The sequence below is a fragment of the Dromaius novaehollandiae genome, chromosome 1 (genome assembly GCF_036370855.1).
Source record: "Dromaius novaehollandiae isolate bDroNov1 chromosome 1, bDroNov1.hap1, whole genome shotgun sequence".
Taxonomy (NCBI): domain Eukaryota; kingdom Metazoa; phylum Chordata; class Aves; order Casuariiformes; family Dromaiidae; genus Dromaius; species Dromaius novaehollandiae.
The window spans coordinates 128,320,705-128,336,651 of record NC_088098.1 but is presented as its reverse complement, the minus strand read 5'-3'; the positions used below and the strand labels follow the sequence as shown (position 1 = coordinate 128,336,651).

The following is a 15,947-nucleotide window of genomic DNA, read 5'->3' as shown; positions in this document are numbered from 1 at the left end:
TTGTCCAAGAGTCTTACATTTCCACCATTGTTTCAGGTAAGCAGTTTTTAATGGCTACCTTTCATTCACATCAGAAGACCTAGAAAGACTTCCAGGCTGAGCAGTCATTAAGTGACATAATCCGAGTCTCAAAAGTTTGTACTGCACCAACTTATCTTCAGATCTATGCATCGATACCTCCAGATTTAATCCTATGCCACAGTGATCAGTGATGCAATCTGAGAATCATTTTCGATAGACTCATGGAAGCAAACCAGATTAATATTTTCTTAGGTAAAGTAACCAATTTAATCCTCCTTCAAAGCAGTAATTCATTCAGTCACTCATTGCCCAATACTTTCAGGACACATCAGATGAACTGTATCTATACCATGGCAAAAGCATAAATCAGTTTGCTGAACCTGAAGTGTATTTTCCTTACACGTACACTGATGATAAAAGGCCAAAATAGCCCAGAAACAAAGCCAAATTCACTCAAATGAAAGACCTTATTCTCCATTCCTTTATCTTTTATACACATATACAAAACATTTCTGAAGGGGACATAAACCTCAATTGCCTTCCCCTGTTCTTCCTGGATCCCCACGTGCTAGTACTTTATAACCCACTTGAATTGGTGAGAATTAATCCTTAAAAAGTGAGGCAGTCAGAATCAGGTACCAGGAAGTCTGACTGTTCCAGTCCAAGAACTTTGTTTTCTTCAAGAACATGTTTATTCATTCATGGCATGTATAAAAATTATATCAGTTGAAAAATTCAGACTATGCATCTGTGTGCTAATAGTAATTTGAAAAAGTTTCATGATGAAATGTTTGGAAAATGCATCCCAATAAATTTCTTAAGAGATCTGTTTTTCTGAATAAACAATGCCAGGATTTACAATAAAATCTAAATGTAATGTTATGCAATTGTTATCTACTGGTGCAAGAGTTGGCAGAACTAAATTTATTTAATTTAATTTAGGCAGCTCTAAATTTACTATTTTTCATAGCCCTCAGATATTTCAATGTCCCACTAGCAAGAAAAACAAATTACCTAAAATCTCTTAATAGTTTTAGTAGATACTGTAACTTAGGCATGAAGAATAACATAGAACTGTGTGTAGTGCAGAAGAATTAAATAATTAATATAATTATGACATAATACTTCTTATAGCTCGACATGACAAGAAAACATTGTTACTATAAACTCAGGATAAACTATTTTGGTATTTCATTACTGCCATTAGCAGCAGCAGCAACTGTGACAAATCGTTTACACAGTAAAAGACAGTTTTTAGGAATTTTATATATCTAGAAATGTATTACTTAAGAATATTACCATATTATTTAATATAATAATAATAAGAAAAGTGGCATAAGAAGAAAACAGTATTTTACTGGGAATTGTGATGTCCTTCCCTTAGCTGAAAGAGAACTCTTTCCATTGCCATTATCACATTATGTGCAAAGTCTTGTTATTTATTATGTAAATACAATGTATCTAGTGGATGAATATACTGGATGATGATAACTTTTTCAACTGCAAAAGAAGCAGTTTCTTCAAGGGCACAGTTCATCTGTGCATACTATACATATTTAATGGGATTTTCCAAGACAGAATGAACTCTGCTCAGAAATCTGAATTACTTTGGTTGTTAATTAAAGGCCTGATTTTATGACTTAGCCTTCTGATGTTCATTTCATAAATGAAAGAATTCCTAAGAATACAGTATGTTTTCTCTTAGTTCTACACGAAAAATGCTACAATTAATTCCATTTCCAAAATAAAATATGTACATGGTGAATTGATCTGAGCTTCCTGCTACTTAGACCATATTAAAACATTACTCAAGTCTGCAACATAACATTGTGATAGCTTGTGATATGCAAGCTTTCCTAGAAATATATCCAGTCTTACCTCTATTTGACAGTGGGCTGTTAATAGGAACTAAGTACCTTTTTTGACGCATACAGAGCTGCTTTAGTGACTATTAAAGATAATTTCTTAAGCTTTTCTCTGCTTTCAGAAGAGTGTATGCTGTTATTTTTCCCCACTCTGAAAACTCTGTAATGCACACCTGAACTTTAGATAACACTTTCACTACCAACATTACACATTTTGTCATTAACAGTACTAAGGATGTATAACATTGTAAGGAGACCCTTATCAAAAAAAAAAGGGAGCAGGAATGTGGAATCTGTTTTCAACATGATAACAAGGGAACTGGGTACTTTTGCTGTTAATAAAATATGAGCCACATAATCGATTCCCTCTAGGATAATGCCATACATACCCTTGCAATGTGAAAGACATTGTAAAATGTACTATGATCATTCTAATTAAAGATTCCTTTAAAAAATGCTAATTTGATTTTTCATTGATTCCATACTCTATACTCTTCTATCTGTTGTAGAGTCATTAAGAAATCGTAGACATCTCTTTGACCTTAAAGGATATTTTACCACATTTCTACTACTTATATGAAAACATTTCACATTACCAAAAACATCTGTTGATTTTAACCCAAATAGCAATACTGGAATAAGGAAAATCATGAATTAGTGGTTTAACTTTTATCACTTAGCAAAACAGGAGATAAATCTAAAAGATGAAGTCTAAAAGATGAAATCCACTATCATTATATAACCTACATTATTTTTACGAGTTGGTTATTTATAGGAAAACACAGAGTAAACTATCTACCTACATATCACTGTGTTTTTGTGCTATGAACATATGTGGCCTCAAGCACTGAAACAAAATTTGTTTGCTTCTACATCCCCTGATTATGTTTGCACTATGTTCCAGAAAGAACTGTTTAAATTTTTTGATTATTAAATCATCAACATCCATATAATCCAGTTTGGATACAAAAGAGAGAAATCATTAGCATGACCATGACTTTCAAAATTAAAGCTCCAGTTTTCTGTATTTCTTTTTTGCTTCAACTTCTACAAGGGAAAAATGTGAAGTTCATGACATGATAGTGGAGTAGAAGGAAGGCGTAGAGAAGGGATGAGCCATTCGCAAGCCTTTTGCAGGCTTGGATAGTGCTCTAAGCTGTGAATGCTGAACAATGCAATTTATGAACAATCCAACAGAGACCTGTTGTAACTTACAAGCAGATTCTGTATCTACAGTATGTCAGAAGGCTGGGGATAATTAATAAAACCACCTCCTGATAATTTCAGTCTTACTGATTTGTAAGGTCTTCTGTAACCTTAAAAATAAAGAGAATATCCTTGTTATTTGTGTAAATGAAAGCACATACTTGGGAAATTAAGCCATTACTATGCAACAGTAATATTTTTGAAACAATGAAATTATAGAAAAGAAAGTGTAAAGTTCAGCCCTTGCCTGTTTAGTGGGAAATACCCATCACTGACCAATCATAATAGATGAACATCATGAACACAAAGAAATCATTTCAAAGTTCAGAATCAAAAGCTAGTTTTTTATTACTAACACCACCTAAAATTATAAGATAAAGTTAAATTTGCAACCCAAAATTGGATACTAATTAGAGACAGATTGCTGGCCAATTCTTAATATCAATGTAAGGAACAAATAAATGAAATGTTCAGTATTTCTGAAATAGGGATACTCATTCTAAATTCCGAAGTCATGATTCAGGAACTTAACTTGACAGTCCAGTTCTGACAGTTCTGAAGAATTTTTGTTTTTGTAACTGTCATTGTAACATTTATCCGTGGTACATGAACACACAATCAGCATAATACAAATTCTCATTCTCTTCCTCACTGCCTATTAATCTGGCATTAATTTCCAATACAACCTGCACATTTTTTTGCATATGAAATGGAATATAGAATGGGACGATAAGGCAGACCACAAGAAAAAAACGGCCGTGTCAGATTTCTGACAAATGATTGCAAATGATATTCTAACGTTCAGCCATGTTAAGATGGAAATCCCATCATAAAATATATCATCATATCAGTTATCTTGATGAAGGTATTGATGATATCTCAGTTGGACAACAGCACACTATTTTGAGAACTCATGTTCCAGAAAGAGCAATAGCCATAGGAAATAGCTAGGCAAGCTGACATCTTAGCATATGAGAGCAGTTTTGGTTTATCGAAATGAGATCCAATAGGGGACAAAATTGCTGCCTGTAAGAACAGAAGGGGATAAACACCGGGGAGCAGAGAAAACTGAACTAAATCACAGTCCTAGCACAAAAACAAGTGTGTATAAACTAAGTGCAAACGTGTCCATGGAAGAAGTTGAAGAAAGTCCCCAGCAGGGAATAAACAGAAAAACCTTTCAGTCTGAATAATGAGAGCAAAAAAAACCCCCCAAACCTTTAACTACTTTCAAGGCAAAATTCAACGTTTCAAGGGGACTATATGAGGTGCTATCTGTAATATGTCCTTTTAAGCCTATGTCTCCTAATTATAAAAGAAGTAAATTACAATTTCTTAAAAACTTAAAGGTGATCCTTCTTTTTCAACAGCCAAAGTTCTGCTCTCAAAAAGTCTTAGCAAAAAATTCACAATAAGAGTATTCAACAATGAACTGACCTGAAATGAAACAATTCTATTAGCTTTTGTTCACATTCTATATAATGCATAAATGTTACTTAACATCATCCCACCACATTTGTATCAAAAAGGAAAAAACCCCCAGAAAATCCACCTAGAAGAATGTAATTACCTCTTAACCTATATTAATATAATCACCTAATTGTACTGTTGACTGTTTCATTTTACATTAACATTTGACTCTATGTATTTACTGAATGTTAATGAACACATTAATCTTTACTTTTGCAAAGTAGTCCTACCTAGAAATACTATTACACATCAGAACATTTAATGTCATTTTTTTCTAAAACAATTTCTTGTTGAATACAAGACTACTTGCTTGTAAAAGCATTTTCAAACAAATTCTGTTAATTTTGAATATGGTCCACTAGGAAGCATGATCTCATTAATAAAACAAGTTGCTAATCTACTAAGTCAAAATGCTCAGCTGTTTTAACTGCTTAACTTAATGGAGATTCTCATGATCTTCTGTAAGCCTCACATAAGCTAATACTTTTCAAACAACAGATTTTCATTTCACATTGCATTATCAATGCATGCTGTTGTAATCTATAAACTCTTCTAACCCATAAAATAAAGACTCAAAGAAGAAAATGGTGATAAGGAAACTTTAGACTAAATAGTCTTTCACATATAAATACTAACACTCGGTCTTCCTTCTTGCAGTTAGTTGGAACATTTTCAAACTATGTGAATTTTCATCAGAAAAGTAGTTTTGTCAAAGTTGTACTGACCTAAATGAAGTTTTTGAGAGACAAATTCATGAGTTCCTGGGATTTCTCACACAAGGGAAAAAAAGAAGAAGGAAAAAGCTTGATGTATTTCAAAATGAAAAACTTGGTAAAAATTCATTTTGCAAACACACTCAAAAGGTTTTCTTTCAGTAAAGAACAAAAGCAACTTTCAAAAGTTACCACAAAAAGGAGATATTTTCTTCCAGCTAATACACACTTCTTCCATTCAGATTGCATTTAAAACCTTTGTTTTAAGGTTTCTGTGAAGTATAGTTTACTTCCTCCCATGTTTTTGCTTTTAGCTTGTAAACACATAATGCAGACAAATGTGCATAGATCCTCATATATTCCATAAGAAAATAACAAATGGGTAACAGATGAGGAGGAAGCTAGGTCAAAAAGAAATGTAAAACAGAAGCAGTCTTGTTCTCCAGTGAAAACTGAGTTTCTGTATGACAGGACATTATCTCAGGGTCTTTCAGTATGACGTTCAATTGAATATGAACTTCTTTCTTAATGATGGCAAGAAAATTATGTTTCTAATCTACTGGGACTGTGGAATGTCCTAAAACTCAATGGATTTTTAACACCTTTGATACATTTGACCTTTGTCAGGGCACCCTCAGAAATCAACCTCATTTTGGACAGAAAATATCAATTTAGAAAGGGGCTAGAAAGAAGAGAGAAAGAAAGATTTTTTTCCACTGATATATTTTTCTAAGTACTCATCTGAAGCTGCTTGAGGATAGCTAGAGTAGTGCAGAAAAGAGTGATTGACACAGACAAGGCCAAGCAGAACAAAAGGTAAGAACATGTGCCACAGTATTACTATGTATCATATAGCTACTCAGTTCTTTCTTATTATTTTATGTTTTTTTCAAAGATATGGTTAAAACTGTGGGAAAGGGAAAGGGAGACAAAATTTCAAGGGTCTGGAAATACACATGATCTCTGTCACTTTTTACATGAGCATTAAAGAGCATCTTTAACTCACTGATAACACTCTTTTGTCAGTCAGATCTTTGACTTATTCAATTTTCAAAGTGATGATAGCTGCTTACGGAAAAATATTTTTCTGTTATTTTAACTCTTTCAGCTCAATATATTACTTCAAGCTTAATATTTTTTATACCTGCACAGAATGATATGGTGTCTATCTTGGTTTGCAGTTTTACAATCAAGAAATGACAGCATAAATCTTAAAAGAGTAACTTTAAATATTCAAAACAAAAAGGCACGATTTTTTTTAACTGTGGGCAAAAGGTAGATTAGTAGAAGACCAAGGGTTCTAGCTCACAAGGATATAAAATACTTGACCATCTTGAGAACACAGAAATAGATTTTCCAAAACTGATGTTGAATAACTCCTAACATGTACAGCTCTTCCCTCCTTACACCTGTATTTTAGATCAGTCCTTCCTTGCATTCAAAACAAAACTGTATCTATGACATTACATAGATCTAACTTCTTTTAACTTGAAATCCAGTAATTCAGTCCAGTAATTCAAATGCCCAAATGCTGATTAGTTTAACATAAATTTTTTCTTATGCACAGGTAGTAATTTATAACATGAATCTTGAGTTTAGTCAAGCCATTTTATTCAGCTGAACCTGTCGACTTGCAAAACATCAGTTTAGAATTAATTCTTGATACCCATTACCATTGCAATCAATCAAAAGGGAAAGGAAATAAACTACCAAGAAACTAGAATTATTATTTTCCTTATGATGCTCAAAGAGCTTGCAAGATGAAAAGCATACAAATTGGAACTGGACACGTAAGAACTAAGTGGCTATTCTGTCACACTGCATTTGACAAAAAAGCATCCTCAAGGTTCTTTCATTAAAACATGAAACATGCAACATAAGCAAGATACCTGCAAGACCATTCATGGAATCTCTCCTGTAGAGCTCAATAGTTAATCACATTTTTTCCACAAGATTTAAAAACAAAGCCTGATACTTTATCCTGCTGGTCATAAACATCACATGGAAATTAGTGGGCACTTTACTCTAACTATGGAAGTACTGTAATATACTATTTTAATATATATTTTATTTCTTTTTTAAATGTAATTTAAAGCAAACTGCTCAAAATTCTTACTTAATAAGAATAAATGGAAATATCTTACCAAAATTGCCACTGGGTAATCAACACTAGAAATGCACCTCAAATGAATGGGAAAACTGTATAGAGAGGGAATCCACACCTGCAAACTTCTAGTTGTCGCAGACAAGCAGGAAATAGATTAATTAAATCATACCTGGAGAAATTGGTTGGTTTTGGCATGACCCACATCTCCAGCCTCCACCTGCGCTCTCGCGAGCTTCTGTTCTGTTTCAGTCAGCCAATCATTAAAGCTCTTCATGTCGGAATGAAAGAGCCGCCACTTTTCCAGAGACTTGTCAAACCGTCTACAAGTATAAAAGGAGATGAAATAACTATCTATTAATACCTTAGTTGTCTACAGGAAAAAAAAAAAGGAAAAGAAAAATGTTGACTGTTTCAGGTTACAATATATGTGATTTGGATGGCATTATGTATTAACATTTCTCATGGTTATATCGCACAGAAACATGGTAGTACTGCTGACCACTGAAAATACTATTAAGCATATGTGCCACAGATCCGTGTCTCCTCCAATTTTTAATCCTCTCCTATGTTTTAAATGAACTCCATGCCTCAAAACATTATTTTTTGCCTCAAAATTAACATCCTACTAGCTCACCATAATATACATCATAGGCTTAATACTTACAGGCCACAGTGTAACTAGGTGTACTTCTCTGCCAATATGCTTAGATCCTAGCTTGAAGAAAGCACTGCTATTGATGAAAAGCTCCTATCACATCTCAGGCATTTACTGTAGCTACCAACACTGCAACAAGCCACTGCAATTGAACATATTGGTTGTGTGTTGTGAACATGAATTATTTTCAGTTCCCTTTTCAAAGAGAAAACAGCTTAAAAGATTTAGGATACATCTGACCTAACATATCGAAAGACAGAGGATGAAAAAACAATAGATATCTTCTTGAAGCGCTTAGTTCCCAGCCTCAGTCCCGTGGTCCTATTGTAATTAAAGCACTTCTCTTTTGTAGAAATATGAATTGTAATATTATATGTGATACAGATGCCAAAGACTACATTTTTAACAAAAACTGCTGTGATGAGAAACTATCCCAAAGAAACCCAAACATATAGTAGAATTCTGCTCCAGTTTTACTAAAGGAAACCTTTTTTTTCTGCCCACCTCCTTTCTCTGCAATGGATACAAATATCTATCTATTATTATTGCAATGAAAATGCAACTCCCCTCAAAGGAATTTCCGCTTATTCTACTACTCCCTTTACTTTTATTTTATTCTTTTTTATACCTATGTTTCATTTAAATTCGATTATTTGACAAAGATAGCTACGCAAAAATAAAAATGCTTGAAATACAAGGATGACTGATTGAAACAAAACTAAAATATTAAAAATGGGGTTTCATACAATAACCTAGGATGAAAAAAGTTGCTATCATGTCTGCAGTCTACAAGACTGTGTAAGTATTTCTAGGGTCCTGGGAAGATCTAAATTGTCTTTGTCCAGAGTAACTTACTAATTTTCTCCCTCAAGATCTGTTTGCCTTAGCCACTGTCAAGTATTCATGAAGTCAGAATTTGTTTATTTTGCAGATGGCCAACATCTTAAGGAGTGCAGTTATCGTATGTTTTGGATTGCTGTTGAAATGTCATCACTAATCAGAGCTTAGCTAGGATGGTTTGTTAGCAGATCATCATTAAACATGCTACTGTTGTTTAGTTTAATAATCCTCCTTTGTGGGCTAGTAATAGGTTTTAGGGTGTACCTAAAGGATAACAACAAAGATGCTCAATCATTTTTCCAGGAAGTAATCTGGCTCTATATGGACAAACTATACGAATGTTTGAATGTTCAAGAGTTTAATTCACCAAATCAAATCAGTTTACTAACAGGGAAGACAGGACATCTCTTCTTTTATACTAATGATTTTTCTTTCTTAGAAGAAAATTTAAGTTTTTTTTCCTCTTATTTGTTACACATTTCCAGCTTGCTTTTCATGTTTTAAAATCTTTTAATGCCACAAAGTATGAATAGCAGTATATATAAGGACATATACTTTTCTGTAAACCTCCTTTTCCAGTAGACCAAAAAGATTTATTTTGAGGAACACACCCCTATAAACATGCAGTTGTCTTACTCTGTAGACACTGAATATAGTAATCGCTTTTGATTAACATACAAAATAAAGTTGGACTAGCAAACAGTTAAACAGTGACTTTGTATTTATTCTGTTACACTAACCATAATATAGAGAAAATAGAAGGCAGAGAAAAAAACACAGATATCTCTGTCAATAATTTTTTTTAAAAAGGAGCTGATCACAGAAAGCAGTTGAGATAAAAATGTTCTTTATACTGTTCTACTGGTTTGATCATAAGATGGTGAAGGCAAAAGAATAATAGTAAATATTTGATTACAACTTTTAAAAACACATCTCAAAAGGACAGAGCATATTGTTCAGAGTTTAAATCCTGCCTGGAAGAGTAGACCCCTAACCACCTGTGAATCAGTTTGTTTTGCTCCTCTAGCAGAATTTGATTCCTACATCCTGAAGGTTAATAGTTTACAATAGCTACTGCTTAGTCCTACTCAGTCTAAAGACACATTCTAAACCATTCTAATAAATGACAAATGACTTTATAATAAATGACTTTATTGGAAATAGACACATACAAACTATCAGAATAGATCAGAATATCTTTGCTTATTTTAATGATTTTAATATGGCTGGATGTCCAAAGAAGCCACAATAAAAAATGTGCCAGTGCTTAGGATTGAATGACCAAATAATCAGCCATGCCATCAGCAATGATGCCAAGTAAAGATGGAGAGAAATGCAGCCTGGGACAAAATAATCCTTCATAATATTCAAAATACAAGGTCTTACTAGTTAAAACTAAGAACCTGCAAAAAAAAGACTTAAGTACAGCAGATAGTTTATGTAATAAATCCTTTATGCCTTGTGGGCTTATTGCCTTCCCCCAAAGTCAATATGTCTCTTTGTTCATTATAACGAAAGCCGAAGTAAGTTTTTAGTATACTACGAAGCTGTTATTTAAACAGAATTCTCATAGATTTTATTTGGGAACCTAGTCTTTCCAACTAACTAAGAAACTGTCTGCAAAGATTAAAAAAAAAAAATCAGTACACAAAACCTCTGTCTATTTAAGAAAGAAAAATATATGCAAAGGTTTACATTAACTTCTGGACAATAGCACTTATTGGGATTTTGTTACTGAGGCATGAAAAGGAGTACTACAAAACATCTTTCAACAATAAGCAGATATCATGCACTCCAAATATTTTACTGCATTAGAGGAGTTTCTTTTGAAAATACATCTCAAAAAGTGTTAAAAGTGTTATAAAACTTCTTATATATGAATACAAGATCTTGCATCACTACAGTTTTCTTCTATGCCTCACCTCTCCTCCCTTCATATAGTACAACACTCTTCAAATGTCCAAGTATTTGTTACTGATTTTGCCCTGTGAACTGTGTCCTTTGCATTGTTCCCTTTCTACCAAGTAATGTCAGCTGCTGACTTCTCAATTTTCAAACCATAAGCTTGAATGTGGTCTACTTTTCATTGCTATTATGAAACTTGGCCATAAGGACATAAAAAAAATCTTATATATGTTCAGATTACTGGGAAGAAGTACATTTAGATTCCTATTTAATGTTTAGGACAGCTCTATTTTGCTACAGATGAATGCAGGAATTGTACAAGCTCTGCCAAGCATGTTGCATTTCTTAGCAACATTGTAAGCAACTAGATTATTGATCCACTTAAAAATCAGTCACTTGCCTAGCTAATTTATTAAAACAATTGTGACAATTTTTCCATTATTATAATTTATTTTTCAAAAACAGACAAAACCATAACTGACAGACAAGCTTTAAGAATTGTTTTTAACTACCTTAATCTGAATTAAATGGAAAATTTTGTTTTACATTTAAAAAAATCCCCTAGAAAATAATAGTTAAAAACCTTTATTTATTTCTTTCAATCCAGCATGTTTTCTCATTTTGGCCACTACTTTAAAACAGCTTTCCTCCTATTCCTCAGAGAATGAAATTACTCTTCTCAGCATAAGCAAGTTTACCAGAAGCTCAAATGCAAAAATGCAGTAGGAGTTGATATCAGTATCACTAAATTTGCATTCCAGCAGTTGCAAACTGAATCTCCATTCTTCCTCCCCTTGCTTTGGCTAGTAAGAGTTGTAAGGAAAAATAAAGAGAAAAGTTGCAGCGGGGAGACATGCACAGTTAAAACTTATTACTACTTACTGCTCATGTCTTGAAAAAAACTGTTGTTACCCTCAATATAGTAAGAGATGTAGTTAAAACAACATTAAGCTTCAGTAAAAAGGCAGAGTGAACTTAGGGACAGACAAATGCACTAAAAGCCAATGCTCCTTGGGTAATTAGCTGTATTCAACTGCTGTTGGAATGATAAGAAAAAAATGCAGTCATTGCAGTATCCAGGAATCGGTGGCAGTAGAGGTAGTTCCATTCTAAATAGGTGGCAAAAGGGATCATCGCCATGTACCTTCATGCTCACACCACATTTGATGGGACCATACACAGCCTTTGCATACCTAAGTGAGAGCAGACCCCACTAAATCTGTGTAATTTCTCATTTTACAAGCAGTACTACTTTGAACAGCTTTTTAAAATTTAAAAGAGATGGTTTTTTCCTTCCCTTTTTTCTTATTTTTTTTAACGCATTTGCAAACCTGTTAACAGGTGGCAATTTCAAAACCCACAAAAGGAGAAAGCTAATTAACTACACACATTGAGCAGCTAAGATGTTGAAGTCCTTGCACAGCAGACTGTGGATGGTAAAACATTATAAGTGCATTCATGAAGGAGAAATCCTCTGAGGACTATGAAAACTCAAAAAGACTATCTCTGCCTCAGGAATTCCCAGCCACCCAGTTAGGAGGTTAGGAGAGTACCATTACATGCCTTGCAATTCTTATACTCTTCCCTAGGTATCCACTCTTGGCTGCTGTCAGAGACAAAATACTGAGCTAGAAAAAGCCAGTGCATCCATTCATCTGTTTCTTCATCTACTTAATCCCTTTCCTTTGAAGGACATGTGCCGGGATGCTTTGGATACTAGGCGATAGTTTGGTATCTTGGCAGTTTTTCCTCTTTGACATGCTCTCCTGTCCTGTTTTCCCCAGCCTATGCTTGATGAGAAGATGCAACAGGGCACCCTGAAGCCCAGCATAAGATTGTCTATGGACTACAGGCCAGACAGTATTACCTACATACCTTGTAAAGGGTTTCAGCATTGTAGATGAGCTCTGATACATGACCCTCTGTTCCTCCAATTTGATTTTATGTTAGAATTGACAAGTGAAAGGCAACTGGTACACCTGCCTAACCTTTTCTATATGCACTGACACCCCAGAAGGGAATATATACAACAATGGTTCGAGTGAGCTAAACTCAGACTGAGCAATTTCCTTTTTTCTCAGTAGCCCACAATGGATTTATCTTGCCTCTGGAAGGCAAAAAGCAACCAAAGAGAACTGCTGAGGATATATGTAGCACAATTTACATTAAGCCATAAAAATACTGGCACTTTCTTTCCGTCACAGATTATTACTGTACTAAATCTTTAGACTTGACTGGGGAAAAAACCCATCAAATTAGCTGTAAGCAACATTTGATATTCTTTGGCAGTATAGTACATAACAGTGTACAAAAAAAATCACAAATCCCAATTCAGATATGCTTTCAGTGGAACCCTGTACAATGTGATTAAACATGTCCCAAGACTGGCCTTTTTGAGAAGCCATGCAATGGTAGAAGATACAAAGAAAAAGACCTTTGAATGATGGACAGCCACAAACACGAGAGAGGGGGCAAGCAAATAGTCTTAATTTTGTAACTATGCTGGAACTCATTCCTTGACATTTTGAAACAATGAAATCCACTTCTATGATCCATTCTGCTGTAGCAAAGCTTCGGAGGAAAATTATACTTAGTAGCCAGTTGGCCCACACTATTAAGAACATGATTAGTTATAAACCATCCTAAAAGTCATGATCTGTGTTATGGAAATTATAATTGTTACAGACATACAGTGTTATTCTTCATATAGCAGAAATACTCAGCAATCTTTATTTCTCTACTGCTGCTAAACACTGAGCTGTAAGATTATGCTAATATTAACCTAAAAATTATGCAATTTTGTCAACTTGACTCAGTACAATTAGCACCTTATAAAAAATACAAAACTTCAAAGTAGGATAAATAATTATATATTAGTGTGTTAGAGCATTAGCTTTCATACTTAAGGCCATTCTGACAGATAATAAAACATGAAAACTTGTTTTTGCCATGTAAATCCAACAATTAAATCACTTAAAGAAACAGCTAACCTCTTTTCACAGAACTTGATGTTTTCATTTTTCTTCACAAAATTCATGTTTTTTGAGTGTCTAATTTATATTTAATTTACACATCCTGCAATTGGTGTGTAATCTTGCAATCTGCATTTGGACTAAATGGGATGATTTTGTTTTCAACATCACTATGTCTACATGTCGCACCCAGGTTTCGCTGGACATTCAAGATCCATTCTGGGACAAGACTCAGCTGTATATACTCTCTTCACATCTCTGTACTCTGATTTTCCTCAAATCAGTAAGGAATGATCAATAATAAAAAGTAAAACCCAGCCAAAATAATGATAAGCACAACAATGCTATCCATCACAATTTGTCTTTATGATTACCAAATGTAATTTCTCTTTTCTTCTGAGAAAGTAGGTTCTGCAGTATCACATTCAAGTTATAAACATTATAAACTATAATTAAATTATAAACATCTTAATATATTGGATTGTATTGAAGCCCTTGCCTCTGTAGTCTGCAACTCAGTTTCTTATCATACAGTTAATCATATCACAGCACTCAGTGTCCATCACTGTACCAAAGACAAAAACAATTAAATTGCTTATGAAAAAGCAGAGAGGTGTGTGTCATTATTGGTTTTTCAGACATATAGATTCATTTTTATGAAGTGTGAGACCAATAAACTTATTAACTGTTTATAATGAATAATTACACTGAAACTCTTGGGTTCTAAATGATGCTACACGTCAACTGTTTAAAAAGAAATACTCCATATAATTTCCAATACAAACCTGTTTTTTCTATACTAAATAAAGTTTAATTACTATGTAAATGAATTTGAAATGTAACTTTCCACCTTTTTTTCCAAAAATGCCTTCCTCCACCAGAACAAATATTGAGATGTATTTTACCGAATTTTGCCTAGGCACCTGGATTAAAAGCAGGCATCTAATTTTCCTTAGAGAAAATAAAAAGTACTTGATTAATTAAGTGCAATTTAGGAAAGAGAGTAGCACATTGCAAGTCCCTTATACAAAAGAAATTATGAATGTCACTGGCAATAAAACTACAAATGACATAGCCTGCCCCAGTGAAAGCATAAAATATTGCCATGACAAGACAATCTCAAATCATACATTTTATATGAAAAGAAGAGTGGCTCAATTTTATGGAAAACCAAATTAGCATTCTCTCTCCATGCAGAGGGCATGCATACATTTCTTTCCTATGTTGGGTCATAACGCGTGCCGCAATGCCAGTCAGAAAGTTTTAGCATGTTTTTACCACCAAGCTTGCAGCGACGACCTTCTGATAAAATGAAAACATGTGCGAAAAACTGTGTTGGCTTTTGACTGCCCGAGCACACCAAAGCCTTCTTCAACCTCTTTCCCTGCCGGGAGGCTCAGCCTTCGGCCACCGGTGCCCAGGGCCAGCCCCGCCATGGCACAGCTGCAGGACCCCATGTCTGGCTCAGCGAACGCAGCTGCCCTCTGAGAAAGCGCTGGGAGAAGCCTCGTACGGGGCCTCAGGAGCTGCAGTTGAGCTCAGGTCCTGGCTCCTCTCGCCACCTCCGGGTGCTGCGGGATGGGCCCTGGGAGGGGAGGCCATGCCCCAGCAGCCCCTCTGTGCCCTGATGCTATCCAACATCTCTGCAAAACTGCAGCGGGTCTATCCTGCTCCCCAAACCTAACCTCCTATGCACCTCATCCCTTGCCTTGACAGCTGTCCTTCCTCGGTGTCCCCAACCACCTCGAACACGGCGAGCAGCATGGGTCGCAAGAGCAGACCTGCAAAGTGACACAGGTTGTTGGACCTCTGCCATGCGCCCTCTGGCACCGGGCCTGAGCCCAGCCTCCACGCCGATCGGTCCCGCTGACTGCCCGCTTGTGGCTGCAGCGCATGGGACAACCCCCCCCAGAGCATCCCCCAGCTGCCTTTCATCTGAATCGAATCCTGTTTGCCCATTTTTCAGCATGAGTCAGAGCACGCTGGGTGCGTAAGCAGGGATGAGAGCTGATCCTGACCCAAACTAAAACACTAGTAGGCATGTCCTCAGTCAATACTGTGAAATCTGGCAGCATGTTCTGGCTCCCAGCTTTTGCTGCACATGTCAGGTCCCTTCTGGGGCAAGACCCAACTGTACATGCTCTCTTCACACTCCTGAACCCTGATTTCCATGCAAGAAAACTGACGTGCGTG

The 15,947-nt window shown here is 35.2% G+C and overlaps 1 protein-coding gene across 9 annotated transcripts in view; it reads right to left on the bottom strand.

Annotated features, from left to right (window-relative positions):
- DMD (dystrophin) overlaps positions 1–15,947 on the bottom strand; it is a 1,316,184-nt gene that overhangs the window by 616,752 nt on the left and 683,485 nt on the right. For all 9 annotated transcript variants that reach the window (XM_026096811.2, XM_064497835.1, XM_064497804.1 and 6 more), the window contains one exon: positions 7,552–7,702. In XM_026096811.2, the coding sequence (XP_025952596.2) occupies positions 7,552–7,702 (151 nt within the window). The remainder of the gene's footprint in view (positions 1–7,551; positions 7,703–15,947) is intronic.